The sequence below is a fragment of the Helianthus annuus genome, chromosome 4 (genome assembly GCF_002127325.2).
Source record: "Helianthus annuus cultivar XRQ/B chromosome 4, HanXRQr2.0-SUNRISE, whole genome shotgun sequence".
Classification (NCBI taxonomy): domain Eukaryota; kingdom Viridiplantae; phylum Streptophyta; class Magnoliopsida; order Asterales; family Asteraceae; genus Helianthus; species Helianthus annuus.
Genome location: NC_035436.2, coordinates 166629868 through 166644736, shown reverse-complemented (window position 1 = coordinate 166644736; position 14869 = coordinate 166629868). Strand labels below are relative to the sequence as shown.

Genomic DNA, 14869 nt, shown 5'->3' with positions numbered 1-14869 from the left:
ATGCACTTACCTTTAGTCGAATTCTCGTATAATAACAATTATCATTCTAGCATTCAAATGGAAACATTTGAGGCGTTATACGGAAGAAAATGTCAATTGCCTATTGTATGGCACGAGATCCGGGATGCGCAAATTACCGGTCCTGAGCTGTTGCAAGAAACGACTGACAAAATCCTCCAAATTGGAGACAATCTGCTGAAAGCTCAGAGTCGTCAGAAAAGTTACACCGATAGACGCCGCAAGCCCCTTGAATTTGACGTTGGCGATCACGTACTCCTAAAGGTATCACCTTGTAAGAGTATGATCAGATTCGGCAAGAAAGGAAAGCTCGCGCCTCGATATGTTGGACCCTTTAAATTCCAGGAAAGGATTGGGAAGGTGGCCCACAGACTCGAACTACCGAATGAACTTAGCAACGTCCACCCGACTTTCCACGTTTCGAACCTCAGGAAGTGTCTGGCCGAGCAGGATTTACAAGTGCTACTTGAGGATCTGCAAGTGGACGAAACATTACACTTCGTGGAGAAGCCTGTCGAGATCATGGACCGAGAAACCAAGAAGTTCAGGTGCTCACGCATTCCCATTGTGAAGGTTCGCCGGGAAGGCAAACGATGCGCAGAGTTCACCTGGGAACTCAAAAGTGACATGAAGGAGAAGTACCCTCAACTCTTTGTTACGCCTTCGCCTTAATTTCGAGACGAAATTCCCTAAAGAAGGGGAGGCTGTAACACCCCGTGTTTTAAAAGTCAAAGTGCGAGTCAAAGTCAAAATCAAAGGAAGAAAAGATTGCTAATTGCGATCTGTCACTCCTTGCTTAACTATTGATTGTACACAGTGACTTGTAATCGAATCCTATTATTTGTTTGCTTTAGTTGTATTATGTGGAGTATCTATAACAATCGAGGTTTAATCGCATGTTAATTGCTAATCTATTTATCGACTTATCGCTATCGCATCGCAACTCGAATTATGTGTTCTGGGTATTGTTTTACATGTGTTTGCTACTTATGTGTTACTTGTGCATGTTTACTTATGTTTGGTGGTGATTAATCGAAGACGCAATCGCAACTCAATCGCAATGCAAACTAATCGCAAACGCTAAACGGAAGATTATTTATGTGAGTGTCGGTTAGGTTATTTGTTGCTACTGTTTAATACTATCGCAGCGATACTCGCTTGAACGCATCGCAACGCTCAACACGCGAAACGAAACGTCGAAACCCACTCGTGGCAAACCTTCGATCGAATGACCATTCGATCGAATGGTCATCCGTACGGATGACCATCCGATTGGATGACCATCCGATCGGATAGCCATGCGATCGGTTTGCCATCTGATCCGACACTTGTGCACACCTTTCCTCTTTTGGCAACCTATAAATACCCCCTGTCACATCACAAACAGTGATGTAACAGCTCTCTCGTTCGACCAGCGCCTCCAGCGCTCTCTTCTCTCGATTTCTCGCGATTCTTGTAAGTTTTCAACACAAATCTTGTACATCCATCGTCTACACACACTTCTTCATCATTTTCACCTTTGAATCTTCACTTTTAACCGTGAAATCAGCGGATTTGAGGTGTTCTAGGATGATGTCATCATGAGGTTCTTATGAACTTCAAGATTTGGCCTCATTCCACCAAGAACAACTCAGATCTAAGTGATTTCAACATGATTAAACACTGATTTCATCGAGATCTAAATGTTTTCAGAGTTAAAAGGATTGAAAGATGGTTTCATAACTTTTTTTCAACTCTTTTACACTCAATGCACTCAAAATCGATAGAATCGGAACTTTTCAGGCCTTCTACTCGTTTCTAGTGAAGTGTCAGACTGAGATCTGATTCCTGTCAAGGAGACAACCGATTTCAGGTTAAACATGAACAATCGTCAAGAACAGTTAACTGGTCGGATTAGGGTGATTCCTGTTTGATCGGATGACTTGGGACTGATGGAGTTCCCGTAGTTTGACACGTTGTCATACCATCTCGATCAAACCGCGAACTTTTCAAACTAAGCAAAATATTCAAGTTTTCAAAATGATCAGGTCGTGGAACGGATTGCCGTCCGATCAGATTGCCATCCGATCGAACGACAATCCGATCGGATTGCCGTCCGATCAGATTGCCATCCGATCGAACGACAATCCGATCGGATTGCACTTGGTCTCCCACACTTAAACATTTTCACAATTTCCAAAGATCATCAGTTGCTAACGGATTTCCATCCGATCAGAAGACCATCCGATCGAATGATAATCCTGCTGTGAACTTGTTCTCTGAGAAATGCCTCGCCGGACGGATCGCTATCCGATCGAACGACCGTTTGATCGAATGACCTGAAAGGTAGAGATACTTCTCTGTTTTCAAAATGCTACAATGAAAACTTCAAAGCCATCATACACAAACACATCCATCCCAAACGAATGTCAATCGTACCGAATGGCCATCCGACCGGATGACCATCTGAACGGATTGACATCCGATCGAATGACCATCTGTTCGGATTGTCATCCGATCGGATGACCATTCGTCACTAAGTTTACTTGCACCGTTTAACATGTTGTTCTTCGCTTATGCTATCGTTAATTGTTCAGGCTAATGTCTCAGCGCTCCTTTTTCGCTTTACACACTTTTGGGTGTTACATACGTTACCTATATTTAAATCACAATCGACACACAACACAAACACTTTTATACGCTAACCGTTACTGCATGTTATACGTGTTACTCGATGAATGCTGGTATGTTATGTTTACACAGTGATTGTTGCCTGAAACCTTAGCAACGATAGTACTATAGTTTGGACTCAGCACCTGTCGTGGACAGGGGTTGTTAAGGGCTTTACTTCACGTGTCCCGGTGGGGATATGTGTTGCGCATTCTACAACTCGCAGTCACGTATGTGCATATTTCATTGTCGATAACCTACTAGCTTCACTTTGCTACATGTTTCATGTTGGTTATGTGTATTGACCTCTATTTTAACGTATATGACAGGTGTTTAGGATGCTTTTGCTTGATGTTTGTTGAAATCATGCTAGGATGGAGTCTAGAAACAAATCTAATAAAATCTAAGTTGTCTCTGTCTTTGAGAAAACAATGTCTGTAATAACTGCTTTTACTTGATATATTATGGTATGGGACATAATGTTAAATATCTGGTAATTTTAGTTGTTATGGATTTCTCCTGGACAATCTTTTTCGCTCAGTGCCGCACCCCGATGTTTCCGCCATCGGTTGGGGTGTGACACCACTCTCTCCTCCCCCTTCTCACCACCGCCACCACTACATTCTCACCACCGCCACCATCACCTCCTTCTCACCACAGCCATCATTCCCCTCCTCAACACCACCGCCTCCACCACCTCCTTTCACCACAGCCAGCATCTCCTTCTTCTCACCACAGCCAACTGCATGTCACATCTACCGCTATTCTCGGTCCCGACGGTACCTTTTGTTGTTATTTCATCAAACGTCTTCCCCTGAGCAGACCACTGTCTCCGTCTTCTCCGCGGCACACCTAACACTATTACAAACCCTAAATATCATCACATCATTCCATTTCCGTTGTTCCAGACTCTCACGTAGTAGACATCTGTAATCTAGGGTTATTATTTGACGGAGATTTCATCGAATCGTTCTTCGTCGGACGAAATCATTACCAACGTCGTCGTCTGCTGCACGATCTCATACGCAACACAGTTACAAACTCTAAGTGTCATTGCAGCATTCAATTTTTGTTGTTTCAGACATTTAGGTTGCCGAAATCTGTGAGTTAGGGTTTCTAAATTGAAGTTCTCAGTTGGGTTTGGAGAAGATGATGGTTGGGTCTGTGCTTCTTTTATATGGTAAAGGGATTAATTAATTTAATTATTTTAATTAATAATTTGTTAAAATAATACTTGTAATGACCAAATTACCCTTGAGGAAAAGGACAAAACATCAGGATTTAATTTGAGGAATTTGAGTTGATTTCACTTTTGGACCAAAATGGCAACAAAACTGAAACCACAGGAACCTAGATGCAAAAGGTTTGAGATTTGAACTAAAGTGGCAAAACTGCCCAAACCACAGGGACCAAAATGGCAGTTTACTCTTTTTTTAAAGGCTAACAATACACTCATCACGTTACGCCTAATTTTAATTTTTTTTAAAGGCTAACGATACATTCACCACACTACTCTTAAATTACGCCACACCCAAGATTAGAACCTAGGTCTTCCCTAAAGAAGCTTTACTTCTTACCACTGAGCTACAACCCAAATGACAAATATCTAGGTAATTGATTTGTATTGTTAGTTTTAATATATTAAAATAAATACATTTAAAGTAAAGGTGTGAATTCCCGACACGACAAGAACAAAACAGAAAATTCACGTGTTAGGGTTTAGTTTAAATGGGTTCAGGTCAGTTTCAGGTTAAACGTGTGAACCCATTTAGCTAAACGGGTCGGATTCGGGTCAACTTGATCAGGTTGGTGGGTTGACTCATTTAACCTATTTATAATATATCATACCCGTTTAACCCATTTATATTATATCACATTTTTACAATATGTTTTATATCATAAATAAAATTGGGTGTGTATTTTATATTATAATTATAACTTAAAAAAAGAAATTAACATAATATTTATATAATTGTATTACCCACATTCGTGTTTTTTAATAATACATTGTTATGACATACTTGTAATTGTTGGATTAATCGGGTTCGTTTATGGGTCATGGGTCGACACATTATCGGTCACGTTTCAAATGGTCAACATGAATATTTATGTTTCATGGTTTATTCTAATAGTTTATTAGGTAGAATTTGGTATATACTTTTGAACATGTCGGTCTCATTGTACCTATTTCCTAGGAAGACTTGGTTTATTTCGGTTTGTTTGTTAGTGTAGTAGGCTATATATATAGCTCAATTATTTAATGAAAGATACACCCATCTTTCTGTGATTATCGAATACATACAGCAACAACTTTCATTTTTCCTTTTTTTATATTTCCTCTTCTCTACAATTTTACATACACACATGAGTTTGTGTAGAGTGTGAAAGGGCCTGAACCAACAGTAATGACAAACGGAAAATTAAAAATCCATATTTGATCTTTGAAATGCCTAAAATCAGATTCTTCTCCGAGCTCATGCGCCAACCTATATTCTCCTACGATGACGAACTTCTATGGACATGATAACACACTAAGTAGTAGAAAAAGTTAAGCAGGTTCAAAAAGCAAAGTAACCAATAATAATAATCCAAATGACCTTTGTTAATATCACTCGAAAGCCAACTTATGTTACCTCCTTTGGTTGTGATTGTGTCCACAACTTTAATCAAAAGGCTTCCAAAGAGCCCAGAAATTGCATTGCTCACTAGGAACATGGCTATGGCTATACTAGACATGCCTTTGGGAAGCTCAGAATAGTAAAACTCAATCTGCCCAATCGAATTTAAAGCCTCAGCTAAACCTAGCAATGCGTATTGTGGAACCAACCACATTGCTGACATGACGGTTGTTGTATTCGAACCTGCGAAATCCCGTCTTTTGGTTTCCACAATTGCAGATACCATCATGCCCCCGGTTGAGATTACTAATCCAATGCCCATTCGAGTTTTTGGATGGAACCCACGTGGCTCGTGTGTATATTTTGCTATAAATGGGACCAAGATACAATCATAAAATGCGATCCATATTGTGAGTGTCAAGACCATGAATATGGTGAATGATGCAGCCGGGATCTCGAACCATGAGGTGACATATCTGTTCATTGTTTTCACTTGGAGTGTTGGGAAATTCTGTGAAATGGTCGTGAATAATAGAATGCCCGTGGACCACAATGGTAATACCCGGATTAGTGATTTAAGGGATTCCACCTTTTCAACATTCGACACACTCCATGGATCTAGCCCCGAAGAATCAATGTTTAAGTCTTTAAGAACGCACGCTTTGTTGAAAAACCTAAACTCCAAATGACACTAGTTAGGTAACAAATTTAGAAGGTCAAGCAGGTTGTTTGTTACTGGATAAGTAATATGCCAAACGAGTTTGGTTGGGTTGTGTTATGAAGAAATATTTTTTCTCAATATTTTTTTAACTTTTCATACACAGCTATTGCGTAAATATAATTATAAACAGTTTTGGTGTTTTGTGCATTTAAGTAAAATATAATTTACTACATATACATTTTAGGGAATAGTGTCAGGCATTGAACCAACCCACTTTTAGTTTAATTTTATTTCAGATTAAAATTACGGTTTTGGTCTTTATTTAATATTACGTTTTCACCCACAGTATAAAATAAAATTATATTTTTGCCACTGACTTAAAATTACGATTTTCCCCTCAGTTCAAAAACTCATTTTTAATTTTATTCCCAGTTTAAAATTACGGTTTCGCCCTCCGTTTAAAATGACGTTTTTGCCCCCAGCTAAAAATAAAATTATGTTTTTCCCCCTAGCTCAAAATTACGATTTTGCCCTCATCTCAAAATTACGTTTTTGCCGACAGTTCAAAATAAAATTATGTTTTTCCTCATAGCTCAAAATTCTGATTTTGCCCTCAGTTTAAAATATGATTCCGCGCCCAGTTCAAAATATAATTACGATTTTGCTCTCTGTTCAAAATTATGATTTTGTTCCCATTTCAAAAATTACGATTTTGTTCCCATTTCAAAAATTACGATTTTGTTCCCACAATGGTCCAGCCAAATTACGATTTTGCGCCGTTTAAATTTACAGTTTTGCCATTGGTTTCGTTTTTTTCTCACCCATCCTAATTACGATTTTGTCTTTGGTTTCAAATTTACAGGTTTGCCATTGTTTTTGTTTTTTTCTGTCAAATTACGACTTTGCCCCCAGTGTAAAATTACAGTCATGCTTTCGTTTTAGTTTTTTCTTTTTAACAAATCTATGGTAGTGTTTTGTTTTAATTATTGACTCGGTGTAATTTTTATTCGTGTCAGGCGGTTGTGTGGTAGACGCTCATTTGTACTGAAAAATTACAATTTTGCCCCAGTTAAAAATTATAGTTTTTTCATCGTTTTAGTTTTTTTTTTAGCAAAAGTATTGATAGTGTTTTGTTTTCATTGGTTTTCTAGATGTAATGTTTTTTAAGATCGTGTTATGAGTAGTATGTACAAGTAAACGAAACACAGACGTATATGAAAGAGAAATATTTGGCTTAGTGCCCCGCAACGTGGGTGGGGCAACACCTAGTTATAAACAGTTTTGGTGTTTTGTGCATTTAAAATAAGGAAAATCTTGACAACATCCCTTCTGGCTATAAAAACTTACGAAAATAGCCTTTTGAATATTTTTTACCTTAATTTTTTTTTTGTTTAAAAACTTGGAAAAACTAAGGCCATGGGGATCGTCACTTATCGCCCCAACACGCGCCTGAGAGGGCATGAGGTGTGCTGCCTCTTTACACATCGATGGGACTTGTCTCAAAGATTCAAGACCCACGAATAGAGTTATTTTTTTCTTTTTTTTTATGCACCCGACACATTATCCGGCGCGTAAGCATGGTTTCGCTTTAGTATACTTATTTTTCATGTTGACGCATTCTACAAGTATAAATATTCGACCGTAAATTGGAAGCTATAGTTTGGTAGTAATTCTCGAACCTTAAGTTGTCGGTTAGCTCAGCGTGGTCCAGTTCTTTACTATGATTGTAGCAGTCATCAGGAAGAAGTTCGATCCCACGGTTCTTAAAGGCGACGACTAAAACTTGAACTAGACCTAAAAACAGGCTCTCACTAGGCTTCACTTTGACGTAAAGAGAAGACCCGAGTAAGAACATAAGAGCAGAACAGAACATAATGAGAACAGCAACTGCGAATCCGACTTGCCAACCAAGTTGCTCTTGAATGTAGACCATAGCAGTAAAAGCAACCACTGTTGAGATCATTATAGAAACATAGTACCAGTTAAAATAGCTGTCAATGAGCCTCTGGTTGTTTGGGGTTGGATGGTGTTTAAGCTGGTCTGCACCAAAGGCTATGGAACACGGTCGGATACAACCAGACCCGATTGAGAGTAGAATGAAACATGAGAAAAGGAAAGCTAGTTGTGTTGGTGTTGTTGGGTTGCAACCGGTTTCGGGTTCATTGCAAGAAGAAGGTGTTAATTGTGGAACCACGGAGGTTAACCAGAGAAAAGTCATCCCCTGTCATACAACAACAACATTGTTATAGTTTTTATTATTTATATTTAAGTTTGTGTGTTAGTTATTATTCTAATTCTAGTTTGAATGTTACTATCGTAAAATTTGGATAAATATGTCTAAATAAGGATGAAAGAGCAAAATTGGATGATTTTGGCTTACAAGAAGAGTGGAGAGAGACCCAAATGCAATGACCCGAAATCGTCCAAAGTAGGAATCAGAGATGAAAGCTCCAAAAATGGAGAGACCATTCGAAAGCGCTGACCAGATGGAAAGTATGCTTGTTCCAGTGGCAAGTTCCATGTGATAAACATCCATGAGGTAGAATATCATGTTCGGCATCAATCCATAACTCGCCACTCTCTCAAATGCTTCATTCACTGCCCCGCGAAACACAAACAAAATCAAAATTTGGAATGGGAATGGGAATAAAGGAAGTAAGAAATTGGGGTACCTATGATGAAAGGCATGGTTATCATACCACCCTTAAGATCATGATGATTGTGAACAAGTAATTCGGTTTGTAGTTCTGTTTCGACGATGGATTCTTCTTGATTTGAGTCTCCTTTCATTGACGGTCGATGTTTGATCAACTTAGATTAGGACGCTGGTTGATGAAGTATGAATGATAATAATTGAACAGGGCATGATGGTATTTACAATGACATCTTGACTACGACAAATACATCTCCATCCATCAACAAAATGTGGTGACTGATTTATACAGCATTTAAGCCATAGGACATATGCTAAAAACACCATGTATATTAGTTTTCTAGAAAGCTTCCACGTCATTCAAAGGTTCCAGTAATATCACAGGTTTGGTTTGGAAGATTTATGATAGCAAAGTTGCAGCAATGCATCAAGTGTTGGCCCAGGATTCCAATCATGAACATATAAAATCAAATACAAACAATACGTCTCATTCTCTTTTATTATTAAACTCAACTCGACAAATAAAACTGAATACATAACCCTCTATTTATACTAAACATATTCTAATTCTAATCAAACTCTAACTTTATTAATATAAACCTATCTAATAAACAAATAATTCAAACTAATTTTATCTCCAACTAACTTATATTATCTTTAACCCATATTAACTTTCCAGATAATCCTTCAAATCAGAATTATCTCTTCATCAAGCAGATAGTTTATTCAACTCTTGATCGATTTAGGAAAACCCAAGTGAGTGGCTTTGTGCTTGCAAGGGGTTAGTTGATTAAAATCAATGTTAGTTTTCATTGTTCCTAATTTCCCCCTCATTTGTTAACAGAAAACAATTCAAACCATATTCATCCATACAAAATGATTACTGATCCGGATAGATGCAAAGAATGACAAAAGATGAAATACAAATACCCTTGTCATACAAAACTTAGAATAGGGTGAAAAGGTAAAAAAACACAGTGACATTTTCGTAATTATTTACTCGTAGAGTAATTATCAAAATTACCCTACAAATGATCTTGTAGGGTAATTTTGATCTTGTAGGGTAATTTGTAAAAGAGTAAATTACAAGTTTTGTCCTTTATCTATACACAGTTTTCCAGGCGTTGCCCTTTAGCGTAAAAGTTTACAAGTTCTGTACTTAATGTTTCAAAATCTTACACGCTCAGTTAAATTTTTCTGTTAAATCATATTACACAAGGAATTTGATCATTTAAGTCATTTTTTTTAATATTATTTAAAAAAAAAATAAAAATAAAATTATATATACAACTAACTCTCTCTCTCTCTTTACAATTCTCTCTCTCAGACTTCACCCACCACCATCTCCCACCACCCCACAACCATCACCGTCACCACCCACCCTACCTCAACCTTCACCGCCACCAACCTCACATTCTGACCACCACCAGCTCCACCACACCACTCCACCTATTGACCATTGCTACCTGACGAGGTGTGACCCGCATCGGTCAATCCGGCCCGGTTACAACCTATTATTTTAATGTAAATATAAATGATTATTCTAGAACTTTCCATATCTGCATGGAAGTTACACAACCAAATCTCCAACTTTTCGGGAAGATCATGTAAATCTCTAACTTATCGGAATATATCCTAGGTTAGAGGAAACCCTAATGGAGAACCTATAAATAGAGGTAAACGTATAAGGTATGATCATCTTACTCTCATATAACTTCTTCTCCTCAATTTCCTTTACTCCCAAAAACCGAGACTTATTCTCACGCCGGAGGGTGGTTACAGGAATAACCCCATTCCTGTAACGAGTCCTAACGGTGTTTCTGTTTTGCAGCCAAGCGTTCGGGTCACTAATCATTGAAGTCCTAGCCCAAAGTCACTACATAGGTCAGTGTTTCTTCATTGGCGTCATTCGTGGGACCTATTCAGTGACAGAACCTCATGGCAAGTGATCAGAACGCAACAGATCAAACGATGACAAACAATAACTTGGCGTTGGGGGCGAGCCCCGGTGCCGTACCACAGTCTTCCCCAGCCATTACGAGGTCGCTAGACCCAGAATTCGAGGCAGAAGGACCACCGCCAGGTTTTGACAACATCACCACCGTCTCTTCCCAGACAGTGGTGACGAGTCCGTTTCTTTACATGCCCTCACAACTACAATCAAGGGAGTTGGGGGGAGCTAACGGTAATATGTTCACCCCAGCGATAACTACTAATACACAGGCTTCACGCCTCTCTTCCGTCCCTGTCATCGCGTCGGCGAGCCCCAGCACCATCGTATCGCAAACTAGCATGCCTCAATACTACCAACCGCTGGTTTCTAACTCGATGCCACCGCTATACTCAGCGGCGCTCACGGCGGCATTATCAACACCGCCTCACCAGCCGGTCGTCATGCCGGCCGGAATAATGAACGCCCCCGTCACACCAGGAAACCAAGTATACTTCCCTGGGTATTGTTATGCACCCCCTTATGGGTATTTACCCTCGTACGGGGGTTCGGCGTATCCGCCCCAGGGAACCATGCAGGGAAGCACTCAATCGCCATACGCGGCTTACATGCCGCCCTGGTGGAATGTCCCAACGCCACAACCGATTTATACCCAGACTCTGCCTACGGCTGAGCCTGTGTACGACAGGGGAAACACAGTCAGGCCCCGGGTGTCCCCATTAGGAAACTCCAACCCAATAGTAGGAACTGTCCCAGGTATGAACGCCCCACCAGTGCAGCCTACAAATGTGGAAGAAGATGAACTTACTAGACCGTACAAGCCGGTAGACGCGACGTTCCGGTCTAAATTCACTCGAAGGATTGCCGAGGCACCTGTCAAGGAAAAACCTAAAATGCCCCAAACGGTTGGCAAGTATGATGGTCTCGCCGACCCGGATGATCATCTCAACTTATTCAAAAGCGCCGGCGAAGTGGCCTGTTGGTCCATGCCCTTATGGTGCAAGATGTTCGTACAAACGCTAGTGGGCGCGGCCCGAGTTTGGTGGGATAGCCTGCCCACAGGCGAAATAGACAGCTTTGAAGATTTAGAATCAAAGTTTATCTTACAGTTTAGCCAGCAGCGCAGACACACGAAAGATAGAAACGAGCTCCTTCACATCCGTCGGCGAGACAATGAGACGGTAGAAAATTTTATCATCAGGTTTAACAAGGAAAGCCTGGCGATCCCAGGCGTGACGAATGATCTGGCATGTGGAGCTTTCCTCCAGGGAGTCAATGACGACGAGTTGCTGAGAACGCTACATGGAAGGGATGGCGTACCCCCGACCATCGATGAAATACTGCGAATAGCCAAAGTATATGTTATACAAGAGAAGGTGGTAGCAGCCAGCCACGCAGCCAATAGGAAGAAAGAAGCCCTAAAGAATCAGGAGGAAAAAGATCACCGGGGATCTAAAAGCAAAAATAGGGGGGATCGATACCAGAGAAACGACAAAGACTCGCGGTATGACAGGCACCGAAACTCCTATTCAAGAAATGAGCCATCGAAACCTCGATCCGAATATCCCAACTTAAGCAAGACACCGGCTGAGATTTTAGCCTCAGAAAACCTCAGGCTTAACCCACCAAAACCATTGAAAGATAACCCTAACAAGGATACGAGTAAATACTGTGAGTACCACAAAGGAAGCGGGCATGACACCAACGATTGTTTTCAGCTTAAGAAGCAGATCGAATACTTTGTAAAGTCGGGCAAGTTGGCACACTTAGTACGAGACATCAAGCAAGGCCCGCCTGTCGTCAAAGAAGAAAATGACAAGGCGGCGGGCAAGAGGCCGCGTGAATTGAACATGGTGCACGCGGATATGGGAAGGGGGCAAAGCGGAGTTTCTCCACGCTCGAACCGTGGATGTTGGCAACAATGACCATAGAACCTCGGATGGAAGACTTGCCCCTCACTACAGATGCCCTGATCATATCTGCGGCAGTAGGAGACTACCGCATGAGGCGAATCCTGGTCGACACCGGGAGCTCGGAAGACATTATCTATGAACATTGCTTCAACATAATGCAACCAGAAGATAGAAAGTTGCTTGAATCAGTACACGCCCCCATCAAAGGTTTCACAGGAGAAAAGGTAGACCCTATTGGTCAAATCACTTTCCCGGTAACTTTTGGACAGTCACCCAAAGAAAGAACCATACTACTAACCTTCCTTGTGGTTCGCGCTGAGTCGTACCACAATGTGATAATCGGAAGATTCACCCTGGGGAAATTGGATGCCATAGTCTGTTGGAACCCGAAGGTTTATTCATGTAGGTTATTAATGTTTAGGGGTTGATCTTGTAATTATCTAGTTCTTTATGTTTTGGGTTAACTAATGTGGTTTGGGCTAGATAGAGATGTCGCATGGGCTTAGGGATTTCGGCCCTATGTGTTTTGTATTTAAACAACCTTAATCACTTGATTAAGGGTTGTTGATTGTGGATACAAGTTGGGGGCGACACAAGCTAAGGAACCGAGTTCCTCTCGAATACTTGTATCAGTCATTGGTAAACTTTGAATGCAAGTTTTCGTTTTGTTTATTGCTTATTGTTGTTAGTTTGATCTTTATATTATTCTTGAATCAACTTGTGTTTGATTTCCGCGCTTTCACAAGTTAAGATTGATATCATTGAGAGATCCTCACGGATTTTACAATTGGTATCAGAGCCATTGAAGCCATTCAAGGGCTCAGTTTTGATATCATTCGGATTCAAGAATTTTCATATGCTACTGATCCGTTTTTGTTGAGTGTTTTGCAGAAATATTCATCAACTGTTCTTGACAGAATCATCGAAAAAACACTGATTTTGGTTTGTTGATTTCAGTCTTTGGTGTTTGCTGAATTTTCGGGATATCGGTGGTCAACAGATTCAAAGATTACAATATCTTTGAATTTTGGAAATTGCTGAAAAGTTGGGATTGTGAGTAAACAGTTCTTATCACTTATTGTTTTGCAGGTTACGACTCGCAATCACTCAGTTGCGGCTCATCACGTTCCAGTTACGACTCGCAACCATTGCTGGTTTCGGTTCATCCTGCCTCAGTTACGACTCGCAACCAGAAGATTGGTCTCCACTCGCAATCAAAGACATTACGACTCGCAACCTTGGTTTCGGCTCATTCTGTTTTATTACGACTCGCAACCATTCCAGTTACGACTCGCAACCACAGCAAACTTGACTCGCAACCTTTGCCATTACGACTCGTAATCACTGAAGTATTGACTCGCAACCCGTTTGTTTCGACTCGCAACGACATTGTGTTACGGACATTTGGACTGTTGACTTTGGACTTAATAAAATCAATTAATTAATTAACTGATTAATTAACCATGTCATCGAACAACAGTGAACTGTCTGCCCTAACTCAAAAACAAGAACTGGACTCAAAGCTTGGAACTACAACACGTATTCCGAGATTAACTGATGCTAATGACTTTCCCGAGTGGAAGTGGCGCTTTGAACAGCATCTGAAGGTTAAAGATTACAAGCTATGGCGCAGTATCTTGAGAGGACCTAGGGAGATTATGATGGAAAGTCCTACAGAACCAGATGTCAAGATTAAAAAGCCTCGAGATAAATACACTGAAGATGATTTGCTCATTGTTGAAGAAGATGATCGTGCTCTTTCCTACTTAACTATGGGTTTAGGTCCTGATATTGCTATTGGCTTTCGCTCCTGCAAATCTGCCAAAGAATTATGGGATTCTCTGATTGAAGTGTATGAAGGAAACGAAGACATGAAAGAGAGCCGAAGAAACTTGCTGCAACAAAACTTCAACAACTTCAACCATATTTATGGTGAAACAATAGATAATCAGATTCAGAGATTCGTGAAGCTAGTCACTCAAATGCAAATGGAAGAGATTCATACAACTAATGCATCCTCCAATCGACAACTTCTCAATGCACTGCCTAAGAGTTGGGATCATCATGTTGCAATGATCAAGAAGACAAAAGACTTAGCTAGATGTACTCTGTCTGAGATGATCTCTCACATCAAGGCATGCGAACTGGATGATAAGCAAAGAGAAACGAATTACAAGAACAGTATGCTAGCTGCCGGTTTCTCCATTGCTCCCGCCTCTTCCAACAACAACAACACAGCCTTACTGTCTCAAGGAGGTTTTCAGATGTTTCGCAATAATTCATCCGCTTCTCAAATTTCAGCAAAGGGGCACTCACCTGGATCCTCAAATCAAGTTGTTTCCTCAGCGTCTACTGTTACTTCTCCTTCAATTCAAAATGCTGGAAATGTCTCTACCGTTGCTCCTA

General features: G+C 40.4%; 1 protein-coding gene across 1 annotated transcript; it reads right to left on the bottom strand.

The window, feature by feature from the left end:
* Positions 1 to 4966: 4966 nt before the first annotated feature.
* Positions 4967 to 8903, bottom strand: LOC110937235 (protein NRT1/ PTR FAMILY 1.2). Its single transcript, XM_022179630.2, has 4 exons — positions 8619 to 8903; positions 8327 to 8544; positions 7626 to 8167; positions 4967 to 5959 (listed from the first exon to the last, which is right to left on the bottom strand). Exons 1-4 carry the CDS (start codon positions 8734 to 8736, stop codon positions 5164 to 5166), a joined length of 1674 nt encoding a protein of 557 aa, XP_022035322.1. The 5' UTR covers positions 8737 to 8903; the 3' UTR covers positions 4967 to 5163.
* Between the last annotated feature and the right edge of the window lie 5966 nt (positions 8904 to 14869).